Genomic DNA, 18,954 nt, shown 5'->3' on the forward strand with positions numbered 1-18,954 from the left:
TGGAAGTATCTGTCTGCGACCCGCTTGCTGCGAGCGAGGCTGGAAATATCAGGTGTGCTACCAGCAGATGACGGCCTGAACCCGTCTGGCATCGAGCTTTGTGAAAAACAATCTCGCGCCTGGATACAGACAATGACAAAATAATCCTGGCGCGAACTGTTTAAATGACAAAGTTATAGGGAACAGGTCACTCCAGTTTGCAAAACATCAGACGAACCTTTCTTTTTTCATTTCAGGCATTTTGTTGACTAAAGTCTAACTCATCCCTGACTACAAGCTTTATTCTATTCCCATATTCAATCTCCACACATGCAACTGGGAAATTAGAAGGAAAAAAAACGAGGAAATTCCAAACCACACAAGTTTGTACTGTACATTGTATTGGCATTCATTACGAGGGAATCAGCGGATGAGAAAATCAGCAGATCCGAGGAAAAGTTGCATGCCTGCATCTCACATGGTCTACATACATGTACGTTGACAGATTTAGGCAACCTAAAAAAGCCTGTGCGGCAACATTTTATCAACCACTACCTGTGGTACCTTGTTCTAATTTCCATGGTAAAAAAAAAACAAAAGTAACCCAGAGCAACCTACTACCAGGTATAAAGTCAGCAGTTTCTGTAAGCTTTTACTGACTCAGTGACCCATGGAAACCCCGCAGAGAAACAGGTTAAGCAAACATGAACAGGATGTGCCCGCTACGGCAACGTTATTAAGCCCAAAGAACAAGTTGGAGAAATTTCAAGATCGTTGGGTTCACCACCCAGTGGCATTTCCTTTGGATTTGAGGTTTCTCTTCCAGTATGGGTACAGACTTTTAAAGGGCAACAACCTTTTTCCCAAAGTTTTTTAACAGACAACTCTTTTCTTAGATCCCAATAGGCCTATCACTCTTATTAAGTAATTTGACTAAGTTCATTGTACCGTACGTCATCAGTTTAAAAGGTGAAACCCATAGACAATTCTTTGAAAGAAAACCTGCTGTTTTTGTTTTGTTTGTTAGTTTTTAAGAGGCCTTTACATGTATGTGGGACACACATTCCTGCTTAAAGAAATAAAGTTTACTTCAGTATTTGTAACACATTTACAATGTAGTTGGTCTTTGTTTGGGAAATAAATTGTTCAGTCAGTTGTCTTTTTATGCCGGAAACAATCCTGTACACGCCACTGTACTTTTGTCTTATTAAAAAAAAAATTCATTCTCCGGTAAGTGTCCTGAACAATTCTGGACTTAAAATTAAGGCATACAAGTACGAAGTCATCTAAAATAAGTAAACTAAAAGCTGAAAAAGACTTTCTTCAGTGTTTTTTTTTTCTTCAATTTTTATGCAACTGGGAAGTCACAAAAAAGAGGAAAACTCCAAGTTTATAAGACTCCAAGCTTATAAGACTCTGCAATGTCCCCCCCCCAAAAAAAAATTGCTGATCACTCAGAAGAAAACTTGCATGCCTGGCTTTTACAACATTGCTCTACCTCCAGAGCTCCCACATACCCTGGTACTGCACCCAAGCAGTGGACTTGAGAAGGGCGCAGTCACCTTATTCAGGATTGGGAGGGGGGTAAGTAGGGTCTAATTGATGCCTACATCCGCCATGCTTCCTTGGCCCAGGGGCGGCATATGATATAGCAATCCAGCCCAGGCCCTTGCAGTGTGGACAGCCATGTGGCTGGTGTATTAGACTCATTCTTGGAATAGCAGGGTTGAAATCGATGCAAACCAGGTATGCACATGTGCAAAACACATGTGTGTGCAATTGGAACAACATGAGTTATTTGTCACTGCCTGCCAACAGTAATGAATGGCTGACAGTCGCAGGTATTTCTTCAATTTAACTTTGATGTGGGACTAAAGCCTGGTTCATAATTCAGGTGAAAGCAAGTTCGAAACGAAATTCATGTCGTCAACAATGGTGAACGCGCTTCAAACGTATTGTTGACGTCACAAATTGTGTATTGCTTTCACGTGAAGTATGAACTGGGCTTTAACGGGAAGTATATATGTACATGAAACGGTGTTGTTTTAATTTTTTTCAGCCAAAAAAAAAAATAAAAAATTTACACACATCCCTACCGTATGTAATGTATTTTTTGTTTTGCTAAAAGAACACTTACTTTTTTTGTGATCCGTGGACAGAACTTTAAAACAGTGATTGTGTTTAAAATTCCGTAACTTAAAAAGTACATGAGTGATTTGAATGATTCTTGTACTAAAAGAAAGCTTATGGACTTGGCTTTCATATCCCAGATTTTGAAAGTGCTACATGCAGAACTTCACTAAGACAATGGTCCTGACATTTGGGTTACGTTTGTTTTTGTTTTTTCATCCTGTACTGCCCAGCACTGTATGGTTTAGAGGATCCTTACAGAATAAACACAATGTAATACAATGTACATGTAGTAGAGGCATTGAACAAAATTCCATTCGTGACTTACTTGAAATAGGCGAATGTTATGAACGCCAGCAGCAGACAGATGGAGGAGAGGATGAAACCAATGTAGGTGATGACGGACAGAACAAATCCATGGCTCTGGGAGATCTGGAGAAGAGAGGAAAACAACACAGGAAAGTAGAGGTCATAGGGGATTATTAGTGAAACGTTTCTATGGCAACGAGGTATGGCTATTTTGCAGGTCAAACGTGCAGACTTTGAGACTTCTGGGAGGTGACGTCCACTTTGAAAAAGAGTTCTCTAATAGGTGTTCAGTTCTTGTCTTATAGAGCATGCTTATCAAGGTTGGTTAAAGGTAATAAACAACATTTGCTTTTGCTGTAATTTTCAGAAATGGATGGATTTGGGGTTAGTATTTTATAGCAAATAACAAAACAGGTAACAAAATGCGGACTAACTACATTTTGTAAATTGGGGCAGTATTTGAAAAAAGTCAGATTTTCTTCCAACGATGGTTGCCCGACCATCGTTGGAAACTGATACAAAAATTCCGCTTTTCTTGAAAATGACATCACACCAGGTGCCATGATTTCACAGGATACTTGAGACTTGCATTCACTTACAGTCAAGTAAGGTATTTCATAAAATTGTCTTTGTTTTATGTTGTTGTAAAAGCAGTATGAGAAAACCGTCCTACCAGTAGTCACACTCAACAGCACCTTATGAAGGAGCCAAAGTAATCACACAGACATTTTATGTCGGTTTAAGTGCCTTTTGGGAAAAATCCCTAATCACAGTAAATGGGTTTTATTAGACGACGAGTCAAAGTTGCTGAACGGACATTTCATACATATGTATAATAGTTCAAAACAGTGCGAAAAACTCAGCATATCGTTATGGGATTGAAGTGGGAAAACTTACCGGGGTCCCCTTGGTGTTCATTAGGATGGCAAAGTTAGTCAGATGGGTGCAGGAACACACGGTATGGGTGTCGTTGGTACCCGTCATGGTGCAACCGGTGTCCGACCAGTCTCCGGTTAGACTGACAGTGTTGTCATTGCTGTCCGTGCTGTTGGTCGTAAGAAAATAATATGAATTACAGAAATATTAAGTGCAGTTGCAATTGGTTAAAAAGACTTTGAAACTGATATGGTTTTAACTCAAAAATATACTCAGAAAGTAAACTGAATTTTTCTTGTTAATTTTTCTAGTCATAAAGATAGCCTTTACCAGACCCTTCTTCACAGAAAACCTTTGACATAAACATTTTGTGATTCCAATTTAGTGACCTCATATTGCAATTCCCTCCTTATCAATCAAGATTAGGGATAAGATTGTCAATTTAAAAAGAAATGTGAAATTGTACGAAAGGTCAGAAAGATCTTTCTATACTGATAATGTCTTTCTCTCAGATTCAAAAAGTCTGAATTCAATCAAAATTCTGAAAAACCTCACGCCTGCAAGAACTCTCCACCCCTTACTTGGAAGTAAATCCAAAACAGCTGTCACATAGCTCTCAATGGAAAACAGACATCTGGAAATTGGGATGGATGTCAATATTGGATTTTCCCCTTTAAAAATCCTGTATACTCCAAGACATTATCCAAGACATTGTGATAACAAAATCATAAGTTTGCTCGGATGGGACTCATCTGCTTTCATTCATGAATTTCATTACTAAAAAAAAAAAAAAAAAAAAAAAAAAAAAAAGAATTGGTGCAACCACCAAATGTTCTTCAAAAACCAAAATTACCTGTTCTTAAACTTCAAGAAGGAGCACATGGGGCTGGAGAAATTAACATTATTGTGTTCAAAGACGATGACAGCAGGCTCTGCAAGATTGGATGAGATGCGTGGGTCACCGATGGAGGCGGAGATGATGCGTGAGTTGACCACGTAGTTGTCTTTCTCGCTCTCGTTGCCGAAGCTGTTAGACTCCAGAAGGCTACCCAGGTTGTTATAGGCAAGGAAGACCACTTTGGACTGGCCTGAACAAATAAACAAATAATCTTTGATTTATATGTTTCTTTTGGGTTTTTTTGGCCCTTCGCCGACGTATAATATCAACACTGTATGCATCAGTGAACGGCAAAATAAACAACAAAAAACAACATTTACATCTCCATGATGCAACTTCCATGTCATAAAAAAATCTTGTTTTTGCAAACATCTTTACTAAATTAGCCGTTTTCAAGTTTGAACTTGTTCACTTTAAAAATGTTCAACAACTCTGTGTCTGATGTGAACAAACAAAAAATTGGCATACCTTCTTCATACGTAGGAAAGCCTACGTGTATATGAGTTGTGCCATTGTTGTTATGAGGACAAAAGCATTTTGAGCCCTGCAACTCGGTCCAATTTAGGGTCAAACACTAGACATTTAATAGCAACTTCACCGTAATTTTCGACAACTTACGTTCTGTATATCTTATGTGCCAGTGACAGCACAAAATTGAATACAGTGAGTCATTTTTGTCCAATGAGTTTTTGTGTAGAATTTCACTCACTAGGAATATACCAAAATGCACATCAACCAAAACTTGTAATATTTAAACTTGTTTCCATGAATGTCGGTTGCTGTGCTTCCATTAGTCCAATCGTTCTGCCAATGTCAGCTTGTCAGTTTTCCATGCTCAGAAAATTTGTTTGTAGAGTTTAAGTCCCAGGCAAGTAAAAATAAAATGAGTGCTCGTCTCACCATCATTGCTCCTGTCCAGCAGGCTGGCCTTAGGGATGATGATAGAGTCAGTGACGTCTTGCCACTCACTGGATGTCAGCTGGGACGGGTGAGGGAACGATACTTCCTTGAAGTCATCGCTTGATACGTCTTGAGCAACCACATTCAAAACTGCAAGCAGAAAGAAAAACCCAATCACATTTGAGTTTATTGTGACCAGACTTGTGATGGACTTGTAATGACCTCAAACCGCAACAGTGTTCTTGCCAAGCTTACATGTATTCAGTCAACAAATGAAATGTTTATACTTCCTTACCAAAGACGCAACACTTAACTACCCCTGCATCTGATCTGTCAACACGAATGTATTTTTATGGAGGGGCTGCGATCCCAACTATCACATTTCACGCTCGTTACCGGTAAGTCGCCAATTAGCTTAACGAGGACAGATGAGGCCTTCCTGGGCACTTAATAAGTCCAGATAGAAATGAGCCCATTAAACTTAATCTCACTGTACATTTATTAGGAGGAACCTTCCTGTACATGTATCCCAAAAGTCCCACGGCACTTTTCTGATTCTTCTTACAAAATAAGGCACCAAGCATGTTGTGCAGAATTCCTTCAATGGATTTCGACTCCTGAAAGTCCATCAAAATTAAACGTCTCTTGATATCGGATTTGATGATGTTGGGGTAACAGTGTTGGGGTAACAGTGTTGGGGCATGGGGCCTAGCGGTAAAGGGTTTACTGTATTGCATGATAATAGAGTCAGGTGTTTACATCTGGCTGCTGCATGTTGTGTCCTTGAGCAGGTCAGTTTACCCTAATTGGGCTCTCCTCCAAACCAAACCAGAAAAATAATAAAACACCAACCTGACCCACTCTCTACTCTCACCACTATAACCTTTGACCTTTTTTATACCTAGAAAAGCAACAGTAAAGTCACCAAACACAATACTCTCAGCGACACCAATGTAACCTTTGACCTCACTGTACACATTGCTTAGCAACACTTCCTTCTTCATTTGCCAGGGTCAGGGTGTCATAAGGGCCTGAATTCTTAGCACAGAACTACATTGTACTATCATCACCAACACAACACTCTCCAGGGGTGTGATTGGACAAAAATGAAAAATCCACGAACTTCGGTTGACATGTATACATGTACATGTGCATGTATTATTGTACATGTACATGTACTTGTATACTATGTAGATGTACATGTTTACATATACATGCACGTATGTCCATATATAGGGGCATGTACATTTTATATACTGTAATTTCTGTAATGTTTGCAAATTTTGTCGCTTCAGTAAATAAAACAAATGGGGGATATTACGGAAACAGAAAACGTTGGAAATCCAGAATCCGCATAAAATTCCGCAGACGTTAGACTAAAAATCCGGAAATCCGGAAAAATCCAGAAAAATCACACCCCTGACTCTCAGCCTCACCACTGCAACCTTTGACCTCAGGGTACACATTGCTTACCAACATTGCCTTCCTCGTTTGTCACTGTTTCATGAGAACCCAGGTTCTCGGCTAGAAGGAACCCACTCTCCTCAATGGAGGACAGTAGATTGGTGGCTGTGATCGTCTTCTCTAACCCAGGGAGGTCCTGCCAAGATTCCAGCTTGGATCCGCCAAGAACAGTGCTTCCGATCTTCACATAGTTCTGAAGGTAAAGAAATCACTAAAATATGTTTTCACGGGTTCAAGTACATAAAGATGAATATGGAGATTTTATTCTCCCAATTCATATTGAGTATAGAATAATAATTAGCTCAAGCCACTACATCATTATTTCCCTGCTCATTGGGCCAGTGAAACATTCCAAAGACAATAATCAACTCCCTGTACATGTATATGGGGAGCATACAGCGTTTGATGCTTCTATTTTGGCGCAAAGCAGCTAAAACCAATCTCTGCCCTCACAGGTACCCATTTACTCCTGGGTGGGGAGAAGCAATGAGTGACAAAGTGCCTTGCTCAAGGGCACACACACCACAACCCCAGGCTGGACTCGAACCCACAACCTGCAGAATTACCCGCAGCCAGACCAAGAGTTCAATGATCCAGACTACCAGGCCACAGGTGCTCGAATGGTATGAAAACATCTATTGTTTCCCACAAGAATGGGCGAGTGTGGTCACAAAATTACACAACAGCGTAAGTCAACAAACATATTTATAAATGCTCCTTTCAATTTCAACTTTTTATAAGTGCAATGATCGAGCTAGCATACCGAGTAAACAGCACACCTACCTTGGTGACTATCTTGGAGGCTTCAAACTTCTGAGTTTGGTTCAACGCTTTCAGTTCCTCTTTCAAGCTCTTGAGTGAATCCTTCATCAGGTCAGTGACCACTAGGAGATCTCCGCCGTAGATCTCATCGTTGCTCTCCACGACGTTCGCGATGACTTCCGAGATTTCGCTGGCAGATGCTCCCACCTGTATTGACATAGTAATTATTGACTGAATTTTTTTTCTTAATGAAAGATTGAGTTTTTTCCAAAGGTAACTTTAATTGTGCAAGAGGATGAAGCTTTTCTGAAAAGACAGATTAAATGTTTAGCAATTGACTTTTCGCAAGGATAGACTAATTTTTCTCCAAAAAAAAAAAATTCTTCTGGAGGGTGAACTAAGGGTTTTCTCAAGGAAAGACTGAGGTTTCATCAAGGATAGACTATAAGTTTCTCTCAAGGTTAAGTCAAGGTTTTCTAACTTAAACTAATATCGATGGAGAATGGAGAGTTCTCAAGGATTAATGGAGTTTTTGTCCATGATACATAAAGTTTTGCTATTAAAAGCAAGTCGAAGACAAATTTTCTTAAGGGATAGATTTAAGTGTTTTTCAAGAGTAAATTCTGTTTTCTGGAGGATATGTAAGTTTTTTTCATGGATTGCTTGCTTTTTGTCATGGATTGACTGATTTTCTTGGCAAAAATAGATTGACTTTTACCGGTATATCTAATGGATAACTAAGACTTTCTCAATGATAAATCAACTTTTTCTCAAGGATTTACTGAGTTTTTCTCAAGAATGCCCTGACTTTTTGTCAAGGATATCAGGTTTTTTCAAGCAATGATGGAGATTTGCTTCAGGAATAAATAAGAATGTTCTCAAAGATCAATCCATTTTTCTTTAGGATTATTTGAGTTTTTCTCTCCAGGATAGATCAAGTAAAGCTCAAGGAAAGATTGACTGACCTGATCTTTGATTTCGTCGACCCACTCCGATTCACAGCCGCTGAGATCAGGTCCAGATTGTGGAATCCACATGGCTGGACTACCTACACAATGCCACCTTGCTCTGCCAGCTCCTGTGGGAAAACATCGTGTAAAGAAAAAAGAAAACACATCAAAAATGTGTCATAAATGATCACATTTCACTAGGGAGATGTGGAATTTACAATGTATCGGTACATGTAAAGGCATTTTTACACAAAGTATACATTTGGATACAAATTTAGTGCAATCAGATGTTACCCCTGAGGTTGAATCAGTTGTAACAATCAGATTGGATTCTTTGGATTTTTTTTACATCCAGCTGGGTATAATTTTGCCTATAAATGTACTTCCTTGCAATGTTTAACTCTGGAGAATAGGAAATTTACAATGTATGATGTACCAGTACATGAAATTTCCCATTATCTATTTACTTCACATTGTGGGCATGTGTGGTCTAGCGGTGGAGCACAGGATCCATGATCGTGAGGTTGTGGGTTCGAGCCCCGCCATGGCCATGCGTGTTGTGCCCTTGAGTAAGGCGCTTTACCTCAATTACTCCTCTCAACCCAGGTGTTAAATGGGTACCGGCATTATTCAATGCTGGGAAGGTAACAGACTCGCTGTGGAGGAGGTGTGGCAATCTCCCCACAGCAGCATATGAGTCTGGCCCAATCGCTAACGAAAGAGAGATGGGCACTCCCTTCCTGTTAACACAGGTTCGGCCTCTTAATCTTTCCTTTTTTTTATTCACTTGATTTAGACCACATCCCAGTGAAGAGATTCTAAAACGTATGTAGACCAAAATAGACTAAGTCACCAGATGTTAGCATCAATGAAAAGAACAGACAAGAAGCTTTCTAATAATTAAGAGAACATCTGACAATTTTGTTATTGACAATTTCAAGACATTGGTTGAGAAAATCGTCTCTAAAAGGATAATGTAGCAAAAGATTAAAATGTGAGAGGTTTGTCTCATTGAAAAGGGAGAAAATTTGACAAGATGCACAACATTTGCACTATACATGTGTGCAATGAATCAGAGGAGAAAATAACCAACAAATCTTCCAAGAATCACCTTGAAATAGCATTTGTGACTCCCTAAAGAATGCAACTCAGACAGGCACATGTGGTACCTCCATCACAGTAATTGGGATAAAAATCCCAAGCAATTGACCTTTAACCCTCAAGGTCACTGCCAACACATAAAGGTCATAGGCAAGGCAGGGAATGCAGTGAGTCTGGGGAGAGGGAGGGGCAAGGGTAAATTGAGGGTCAGTAAATGCCACTAAGTGGTGTTTTGTTAAACTTATTAAGTTATTCACTGGGTTTGAAAAGCTCTTTGAATGTCCCAGTATGGCATGTATGTTTTTCCAGATGTTCAGATGAGGTGGGTCTGTCAGCCTGTTTAACACATTCCACAGAAAACCTACTTGGCAATAATTTATTACATGGTCCTTCTGGCAACCCTCCATCTCCAGCTACATGAGTGTACATTTTGTAATTTCATATCACAAGTTGTTATTGCTTCAACACACTGTATATTGAGTTACAAGTGTCATTTCACACGCAAACTGTCTGATATTACATCGTTGTTTTTCTTTACACCTGATCTATCAAAGCATCATGAAATTCCAGCCAAATCGAGCTCAGAAATATTAGTAACAGCTGGTTGATTCAACTTCAAGTGCATTAATGGTAATTTCAGACATTTACAGAAATACCCTGTCAATGCTAAACATAAGGCCAGTTCATGTACATACTTCATGGGAATGCAAAGCGAATTTGACATCACAAAACTTTTGTTGTGAAATTCACTGGAGTTGAAATATATTCAACTACATGTGTTGCAAATTCGCAGCTCGAAAAGCTGCACGGACATGACAAATTTGCACTTGCGTTCCTGTTTGCTTGCACGCCAAGCATGAGCTGCACCAACCTTAAGAATGATTCAACATGTTGTATGGATTACACTGAGTCAATATGCAGCTGAGGTACCATAAGTTAAATACAGACAAATATTGGAGCAAGGCCACTTGATGACATCAAGTCTTGAACAAAATTAGGGCACATTAAATTGGCATATTTCAAAGTTTTGCTGTTAGGGATGACCACCGAAATTCTCACCTACATGTACAATACAGGGCGAGTAAAAAAAAAAATGAAACCAAAATGTCGGGACTATTGTTTTAGTGAAGTTCTACATGTAACACTTTCAAAATCCAGAATATGAAAGCCCAATTCATAAGCTTTCTTTTAGTACAAAAATCAATCGAATCACTCATGTACTTTTAAAGTTACGGAATTGTACACACAACCACCGTTTTAAAGTTCTGTCCACGGATCACAAAAAAGGTGTGTGTTCTTTCAGCAAAACGAAAACGATTCACACACATCCACATGTGATTTGTTTCGTTTTGCTGAAAGAACACTTTCCTTTTTGTAATCCGTGAACATAACTTAAAAACGGTGGCTGTGTTTAAAATTCCGTAACTTGAAAAGTGCATGAGTGACTCAAATGATTCTTGTACTGAAAGAAAGCTTATGATTGGCTTTCATATCCTAGGTTTTGAAAGTGCTACGTGCAGAACTTCACTAAAACAATGGTCCTGACATTTGTGTTTCGTTTTTGTTTTTTAACTCAACCTGTACATCTATACTCAGAAGGTCACGTGAGAGGACAAAACAAAAAAGCCTCCCACTACTTTCAAAAAGAAATTAAAACAACTGTTTTATTTTTTCCAAACTCTGAAGAATGTTATCACTGACAACATAGTGTAATTTGAACATTATATTTATGGTATTGTAAATTTTGAGCCCTACAACTTAGAGCAGTATTGTAAATTATCACCATCTACCTCAGTGCTTTTGTGAACATAAACACAAACGGAATGAAAAGTGAAAACCGAAAGTAAAAAAGATAATCTCTGCGTTTTACGAGGAGCTGTCACCAGTTCGTTCCAAGTTATAAATCTTCATAAAAAAAAGTGGAGCCATCTCTAGAGATGGTAATTAAAGGAAAACCTCTGGGTGTGGTTTTACAGAATTCATGCTTACTCTTATTTCCTGTTATTTTCACATTGTCACATTTATCTCAGTTTGGGGTTAATATTTTTTTATAATTTTTTTTAATTGATTGCACATCTGGCCTCCAAAAATAAGCACGTATCTGAAACTGACAATATTAACATTGAACATGTACGTATGTTTTTCCTTTGCCAGCTTTTGCTTTCCAGATTCGGAATGAAAAAATGCATAGTTACATGTATGAGCATTAATTAATTTAAGTTTAAGGAAAAAGTATCCAGCCACTTACAAAGGTCCTGAAGAAAAACATAGTGACTGAGTTGAGATTTTGGTTCTAGAACTATGTTATCTCAAAAGAACCGACCTAACCATTACATAAATACAGTGAAATCTTGATAAACCTCAAGGGAACAGGTTCAAAATTTGACTTCTCCTGAGTTTTGAGTTAAGCAGGGTTATCGCTATTGAGGGCAATGGATTCTTTGTTTGACTAAACAGTTGTTTTGAGTTATCAGAGTTTGACTTATCGAGATTTCACTGTAAACTGAATGCAGGATGGTTCAAAAGTGATGAGGAGAAATAACTCCAGCAAACATATCCATTTAGATATGGTGGCCCAGACAAGACATAGCATTCACAAAATCCATAGAGTAATGTTGTTTGCTTAAGCAACGTGACGAATAATTTTTTTAGAAATGCATTTTTTTGGGGGGGGGGGGGACTTTAATTGTATTTTTTTTTTTCAAATTTATTTTATTTTTACTTTGGCTTGATGTTATTGAGATTCTCCTGAAAAAAATAATGCATAAACGTAATGTCCCTGCCATGACACCGTACATACCACTCATCAGTTCAATGTACATTCAGGATCATGATCTCAAACGGGAAGCAATTTACATTGAGGTGACTGACCTGGGACGAATCTGGCTAATAACCAAACCTATTAAGAGATTTCCTGCCAAAACCTCAGCCAGGAATGAGCAGACTGTCTGAACAAATGGCCGAGTAGTAAAGTTACTGGTAGGTATGATGTGATGATTCTGGATTTTAAGGGGATTTTCAGACAACCGTTGTCGGCAGAGGACAAAATGGTCACGAACTTACCGGTGCAATGTATACATGTATTCAATGAATACATGTAAATTGCTTGGGTGGGAATGTTTTACTACAGTTTTACTGTATGTACATTGAACCTGCCTCCGAAAGGAAAATAACTTCTTTTCTTTTCTATCAAAAGCTGTTTTGAAAGTACACATGTACGTTTCACTAGCTCACATGATCTTTTAAAAGCCAATAGAGTTCTCTAAGAATAAAAACAAACAATTCATGCGCAAAATTCCCTACAACAGTTTGTGCTGTGTATAGCAGAAAAAAAAAAGTCATTTTGTTTGTTGCTTTCTTTTGTTTATTTATATTTAAAAAAAAAGTCAATCTAAATTAATCCCTTGGAACACAACTATTCTTTTGACGGGTGACTATTTTCCAACAATTTATAACAAAATAGCATTTCAACACTTCTGGTACTTCTCTAGCAGTATTATTTATTGTCTGCAATATTGCTTCTCAAGATACTCTTAACCTCTGTATGCACTCTAATGCACTTCCCAAGAGACATTTGGTGCTTAAAATCCAAATAAATAAAAAAGATGTAATAGCCCTTGACAGCTACGTGCATCTGGTGTGTTGAACACTTAATTAGTGTTCTGTCAAAGTTGAATGGGATGCATGCGTATGACACACATGGGCACCTGTGAAGTCCCTGGCATGGGGTTTAATTGATCAGGAACCAGGCACAGAGGTACAGATAAAGCCAGACTACTTGTACTTCCTGAGGGCAAGGTGCGAGTCTTTGGAACTACTTTTTTTTTGCAGCAAGGTGGTGGATACTTGGACAGATTTGCTATGGACGCCCAGTTCTCTTTATAATTTTCAAGTCATTAGCACCTACACGTACATGTATACTACATGTACAATAATTACGTACATTGTCATTTTTTCCCTAATGAATCCTTAAAACCATACAGTGATGGGAGGTTGGGGCAGTACAGGAGTAACAGGCAGGGGGGGGGGGGTGCAGGGACAATTCTAAGGTTACCTATGTTAAGGTTACCCTTTTATGCATGGTCCTAGCCACATTTGGGGGGAAAGGGGGTCCTGTTTTTGGAATTCTTCAAATTTTAAGAAATTGAATTTGAGGGGGGGGGGGGGGGGCAGGGTTGAAAACAAATTTTGAACAGCTATGAGAAATTAGTGATTTGCTTTATGATTGTATGAAACAGATCTGTAATCAATGACTTTTGAGGGGATTTCAGCTTTGAGAGATTTCTTTTCGTTTCTTGTCAGAAAAGAAAAATAGTCTCAATTTCAGGGGTGGGGTGGGGGTGGGGGGAACAAGGTGAAGGTGGAGGATTTAGCAATTGCAGTAACAGTTGAAAAACTGATCAAACTCAAAGCAAATATTACTTTAGATGGAATTTAGATGTAAATTTTCATCTTGCATGAATAAAAACAAAAGAAAGATGCCTACTGCTTGTTCCTTCAGGGCAGGGCTGGACGCTGAGCTGTCCTGACGCGGTCCGAGGCCACTGGATATCTCGACGGTAGGTTGTAAGGCAGAAGTCAAAGTCGTTGGATGGAGATGGTGAAGGTGGTGATGTCACTGCTGAAAAGTAGAAACAAGACTCAAAAAAGTGACTTTCTGTCTTTGAAATGACTACTTACCACTACTCGGTACCTCTATTCTTTCGAGTTCTTCTTAATTTTCCAAACATTTTTTTTAATCTGGTAGACAAAGAATTCAAGGGCAGAACACTGGTTTAGTTCAATGGTTCTCAACCAATGAAATTTCACAAACTTGTCACATGACCTGCTTTCAACCAATCAAATTTCACAAACTTGTCACATGACCCGCTGTCAACCAATTAAAAAATCACAAACTTGTAATATGGCCCAATACACATTTGCCATTTTACAATTGTACCAGTATATAAGCCATAATTTAGGAAGTGTCATGGTAACACGCTAGCTGTATGTGCACTCAGTGAGGAAAATGCGCGACCATTCAGATACATCGTATGGACAAATGCTGTGGCAGCTATTTTCTGTGGTTGCGTAAGGCTTGCCTGAGTCGCGCTCTGGTAGTACACATGCACTCAGGGCTCCTACATGTACAACCCAATCGGAATACCACAATGTGCGTGCGCCTCGTCTTTAAAAACGCGTGCAGCATGCACCACTGCAGCAAAAGCTTCTAGTTGCCGGATTCCACTGTACCGGTAGCAATGAACAGGCACTTCAAACTGAAGAATCAATGTGACATGCCAGAGCATGGTGCCAAATTTACATTCCGGTTCGTTAGTGACTTTGTCGTACACTCGCACGCACCACTGATTACTAGCGCCCATTGGATAAACACTCAAGTTGCGTTAAAGGGAATATACAACATTTGCAAACATCGAAAAATAAAACTACCAAGTTTTTACAAAATACCTAACTAGGATGTTGGTAAATGACAGTCTCAAGCATCTTGTAAAATTATGGCACTTGGTGTGAAGTCATTTTCAAGAAAATGGTATTTTGTAAACATTTCCAACGGTGGTCGGCCGACCAGCGTTGGAAAAACCTAACTATTTTTCAACTACTGCTCCAAATTTACCATTTTTTCAGTCCAAATTTTGTTTGCTATTGGTTACATGTTCATGAACGGGTGCAGGCCAGCTAGACTGGTTCCCTTGCCTTACAATTTTCCATCATCTATAAATTGATCCATTTTATCTTTTGTGGAGTCAGGGAACCAGACTACTTGAACATTTTTGTTTTTCTTGGTTTTTCCAACCTTTTCGAACACAAAACTTCAAAAATGTCAGTGTAACAATATTTGATATATTATACTAACCCCTCAAATAGTTCATTTCTGAAAATTACAGCAAAAGCCAATGATGTACATTCCCTTTAATATCCGGTTCCAATGGTTCCAATGCTACTTAATGGGCAGTGGGCGTGGTTTAAAATGAAGTGACATCACACTAACGAACCCGGTATCGTAGTTTCTAATTGTGGGCACTGGATAAAGGTCTATAAGAAGCTGACTACATGTAACTCACGTTTTTCGGTAGCAACTACGGTAGTTGGAGCCTTAGGTCTGGGGGTTGTACTAGGAGGAGGAGGAGTGACTGCCACTGTTATTAGGGGAGGGGTCGTCGTGACAACCATTGGTGTTGTAGTTGGGGGTCTTGTGGTTGCTGTGGGAACAATCAAATTGTTTTTATTAAAAAGTAGTTTGAAATGGCAGATTTTAGTGATAATTTTACACTTTGGTCATTTATGGTTCAGCATCTTGTAGCATTTTTTTAACACTTTTATTGGATACAGGAATTTATGCTAATGTAGCTTTCTGTCACATGCAAATTCAGCAACATATGAAAGTCTGACAAAAATTTCAAGTTTGTGAATTTTTTTCTGACAAGCATTAAAGTTCTCCTTCTTTCAATCAAGTAATTAACAAATGAGAACTTTTGTTTTCATCGGTATGAAATATTTACCAATATTAGGACGCTGAGCTAGCGTGACAAGAAAATATGTAATCCTTGTGGGTGGTTCCCCTGTGAGAAACAGCACACGTAAGTATCACAGCCACGGGAAAGAAACATGAGTGAGTGAAATCTATGGACTCCGTGCATAGCCAAAAGAGGGCGCTTTATGTCCACATTTGAGGGCTCTGTGGGAGGGGCACATCTGGTGTGCGCTAATGTTTGAATGCGAATGGAACAACGTACACAAGAGTTGGTATAATCTGAATATGCACAAACACATATTGTTTTCTCAGGAATGCCAGCATACGGAAGCAATGTGTTCAATTCCTTCTCAAGGCCGGTTTGTACTCAGCTCGAAAGCGAACGCAAAGGCGAATTTGTGACATCACGGCAAATTTTCAGGTTGCAAATTTGCGAAAGTTGAACACATGTCAACTTCAGCAAATTACACAGCCACTGTTTTGTGATGTGGAATTTAAGTGAAATATTAACGCGCATTAAACGGTACTTATGCAAAGAGTCCATAGTTGGAACTTCAGTCAAGGGGGACATAACTCTCTGCATAACCCCACGACATCTCCCGCTTGACTCCAGTTATCAGAAAGAGAACAGACACATACACAAAAGAGACAGACCCTAAAATACAAATATTACAATCAGAGAAGAAAAAAAATCCCTAATCAAAGTTTGTGATGACTTAGTTTTGAAAATTTTGGCTCAAATTTGATTTTCAACTGCTCAAAAAAATTGACTACTTATAATAAAATATAAACAATTCCTGATGTTAAAAACAAATGTTTGAAGCATAGTTGAAAACCAATAAAAAATTCTGCAAGGGCATTTTGCAGCCCAGAACCAGAATCATAATTGTAGAATAACTAAAGAAAAAACAATTAATCAAAAAATAGGATTGTTATTCATTCATTTTGTAATGACTTTGCACTTCTTTTTCAATTTTGAAAAAAAAGTAACTTTTACAGTAACCATACTTGAACTTGTCTAATTGTTCAAAGACTTCGGTTTCATAATTAATTACATACTGTACATATACTTTCACAGGAAAGCATTATCCAATCTGTTAAGGGTTACAGGGAGTTTGAAGCATGCAGAAGCATTAATGTCTTACAGTTAGAGAGTCAATTATTTCTAAGGGTAAATCACACACACTTCAAATTCAACAAGCTACCGGTGCGATATGGGCAGAAGCGAATCTAATCTTCATGCTTTCCAATGTATTCTTTAGGAAACGTTCAATTTGCTACGGAAGAGAGTAGATGATCAGGCAATTTGGAGAACACAAAAAAGCAGGGTTTTTTTTACTGCAAGGTAGTAAAAGTTAGCTAGTAAAAGTTAGCTAAGAAATACTTAGGGTCCTACATATTTACATAATGTATGTACAAATGTAGGTTATAACTGAAATATTACCCAATAAGTAGACCTATAAACTTTTTTTTACCAATCTTGTTTTAAAAGTGGTACATGTATGTGCATGTGTATATCTGTTCAAAGGCCAGTAAAACTAAAGGAACATTGATAATAGAACGTTAATCAGTTCTAAATAATTTGCTTTTTGTATGGCCAAACCGATGTTGATTGACTGTTTCTGGTTTCTTGACCAATCGTTTCTAAACAGAGTTCCAGATTTCTTAAAGGGAATATACATCATTTGCTTTTGCTGTAATTTTCAGAAATGGATGGAATTGGGGGGTTGGAAATATAAAGCAAATATAGTTACACTAACTTTTTGGAGGTTTTGGGTTCGAAATGCTATAAAAACCAAGAAAAACGATCATTTTCCTGTAGTCTGGTTCCCTGACTCCATATAAGAAGAAACAGAGCAGTTTACATACTTTGGGGGAATTGTAAGGTCAGGGAACCAGTCTAGCTGGCTCGTACCCGTTTATAGGTTTGTAATCGCTTGCAAACAAGTGCAATGGTCAATTGGGGCCAGTATTTGAAAAAAAGCCAGTTGTTTCCAACGCTGATCGGCCGATCAGCGTTGGAAATTGATACAAAAATACCACTTTTCTTGAAAATGACAGTATACCAGGTGCCATAATTTTACAGGATGCTTTAGACTGTCATTTACCAACATCCTGTTAAGGTATTTCGCAAAAACTTGGTAGTTTTATTTTTCGATGTTTGCAAATGTTGTATATTCCCTTTAACACTGAACATGTTTTCTACCATTCTATCCGCACGTGACATTAAAAAAAAAAAAGGAACTAAATTGACATAGTTTGGTCAGTCACATTTAACATTCCCGAATGCGTATTATATCCAGTTCCACTGATTTTTCTATATTTATTAATAATAATTTTTTTTTTTTTTGGGGGGGGGGAGATAATTACAAAAATCCAATAAGCTTTCATACCGGTTATGTTAGAAAGAGTAATCACTATTAAAAAAAAAGGCTGGCAGCAAGAGGATTAAAGTGTGACCCACCAGCAGTTGCAGATGTACCGGTATATTGGATTCCAGACTGCTAATCACTTCACATGAAGCTTGTTATCCCAACTTGGGATTACATTGGTTACTGTCAAGTACATGGTAAGTGGGGTTTACAGACTCAGGAAAGCTCCAAACAGGGGTAAGGATTACATAATTTGCCTCCTCTTTTTGGTTTTGCCCATCACCACGCCGATAAGAGTCTCAAATACTTACGGGGAGGTTGGATGCACTGAAACTGAACCTCCAAGTATTTGAAGGTCCCTGGACACGGGTTGCCAAAGACACCGTTTGTGGCCCGTACGGAGCAGTAGTTTTTATTGTCGCAACTGAAGCGGGAAAGAGGTTAGAAACACAAGAACATGCAAATGAGGTCATGAGGTCACACACACACTATGATGAGGTTTATGCAAATGATGAAGACAAGCATTATGGGAACTACATGTTCATCGGTACTACCGGTATTTGCTTGGTTGGTGGATGGAGAACTAGGGGTTTTTTTGTTTTTGTTTTTTTTGGCGCAATGGGGTACGGATAGGCCATTGGTTTTTGCAATACATTACATACATACATGTACATGTATGATGTATGTATATGAACTGCTTTAGGGATATGCAGTAATGTCAATTTTACAATCTAACGTACG

At 38.5% G+C, this 18,954-nt stretch overlaps 1 protein-coding gene across 12 annotated transcripts in view; it reads right to left on the bottom strand.

Annotated features, from left to right (window-relative positions):
- LOC119736927 (adhesion G protein-coupled receptor L1-like) overlaps positions 1-18,954 on the bottom strand; it is a 67,684-nt gene that overhangs the window by 18,327 nt on the left and 30,403 nt on the right. For 8 of the 12 annotated variants that reach the window (XM_038210956.1, XM_038210965.1, XM_038210962.1 and 5 more), the window contains exons 5-15: positions 18,525-18,637; positions 15,870-15,929; positions 15,432-15,569; positions 13,856-13,990; positions 8,284-8,396; positions 7,340-7,525; positions 6,566-6,749; positions 5,093-5,242; positions 4,148-4,382; positions 3,316-3,463; positions 2,438-2,541 (exon numbers count right to left, since the gene is read on the bottom strand). In XM_038210956.1, the coding sequence (XP_038066884.1) occupies positions 2,438-2,541; positions 3,316-3,463; positions 4,148-4,382; positions 5,093-5,242; positions 6,566-6,749; positions 7,340-7,525; positions 8,284-8,396; positions 13,856-13,990; positions 15,432-15,569; positions 15,870-15,929; positions 18,525-18,637 (1,566 nt within the window). The remainder of the gene's footprint in view (positions 1-2,437; positions 2,542-3,315; positions 3,464-4,147; positions 4,383-5,092; positions 5,243-6,565; positions 6,750-7,339; positions 7,526-8,283; positions 8,397-13,855; positions 13,991-15,431; positions 15,570-15,869; positions 15,930-18,524; positions 18,638-18,954) is intronic. The other 4 variants (XM_038210960.1, XM_038210963.1, XM_038210959.1 and 1 more) reach the window with 4 other exon arrangements.

Source organism: Patiria miniata, unplaced genomic scaffold (genome assembly GCF_015706575.1).
Source record: "Patiria miniata isolate m_02_andy unplaced genomic scaffold, ASM1570657v1 HiC_scaffold_3, whole genome shotgun sequence".
NCBI lineage: Eukaryota > Metazoa > Echinodermata > Asteroidea > Valvatida > Asterinidae > Patiria > Patiria miniata.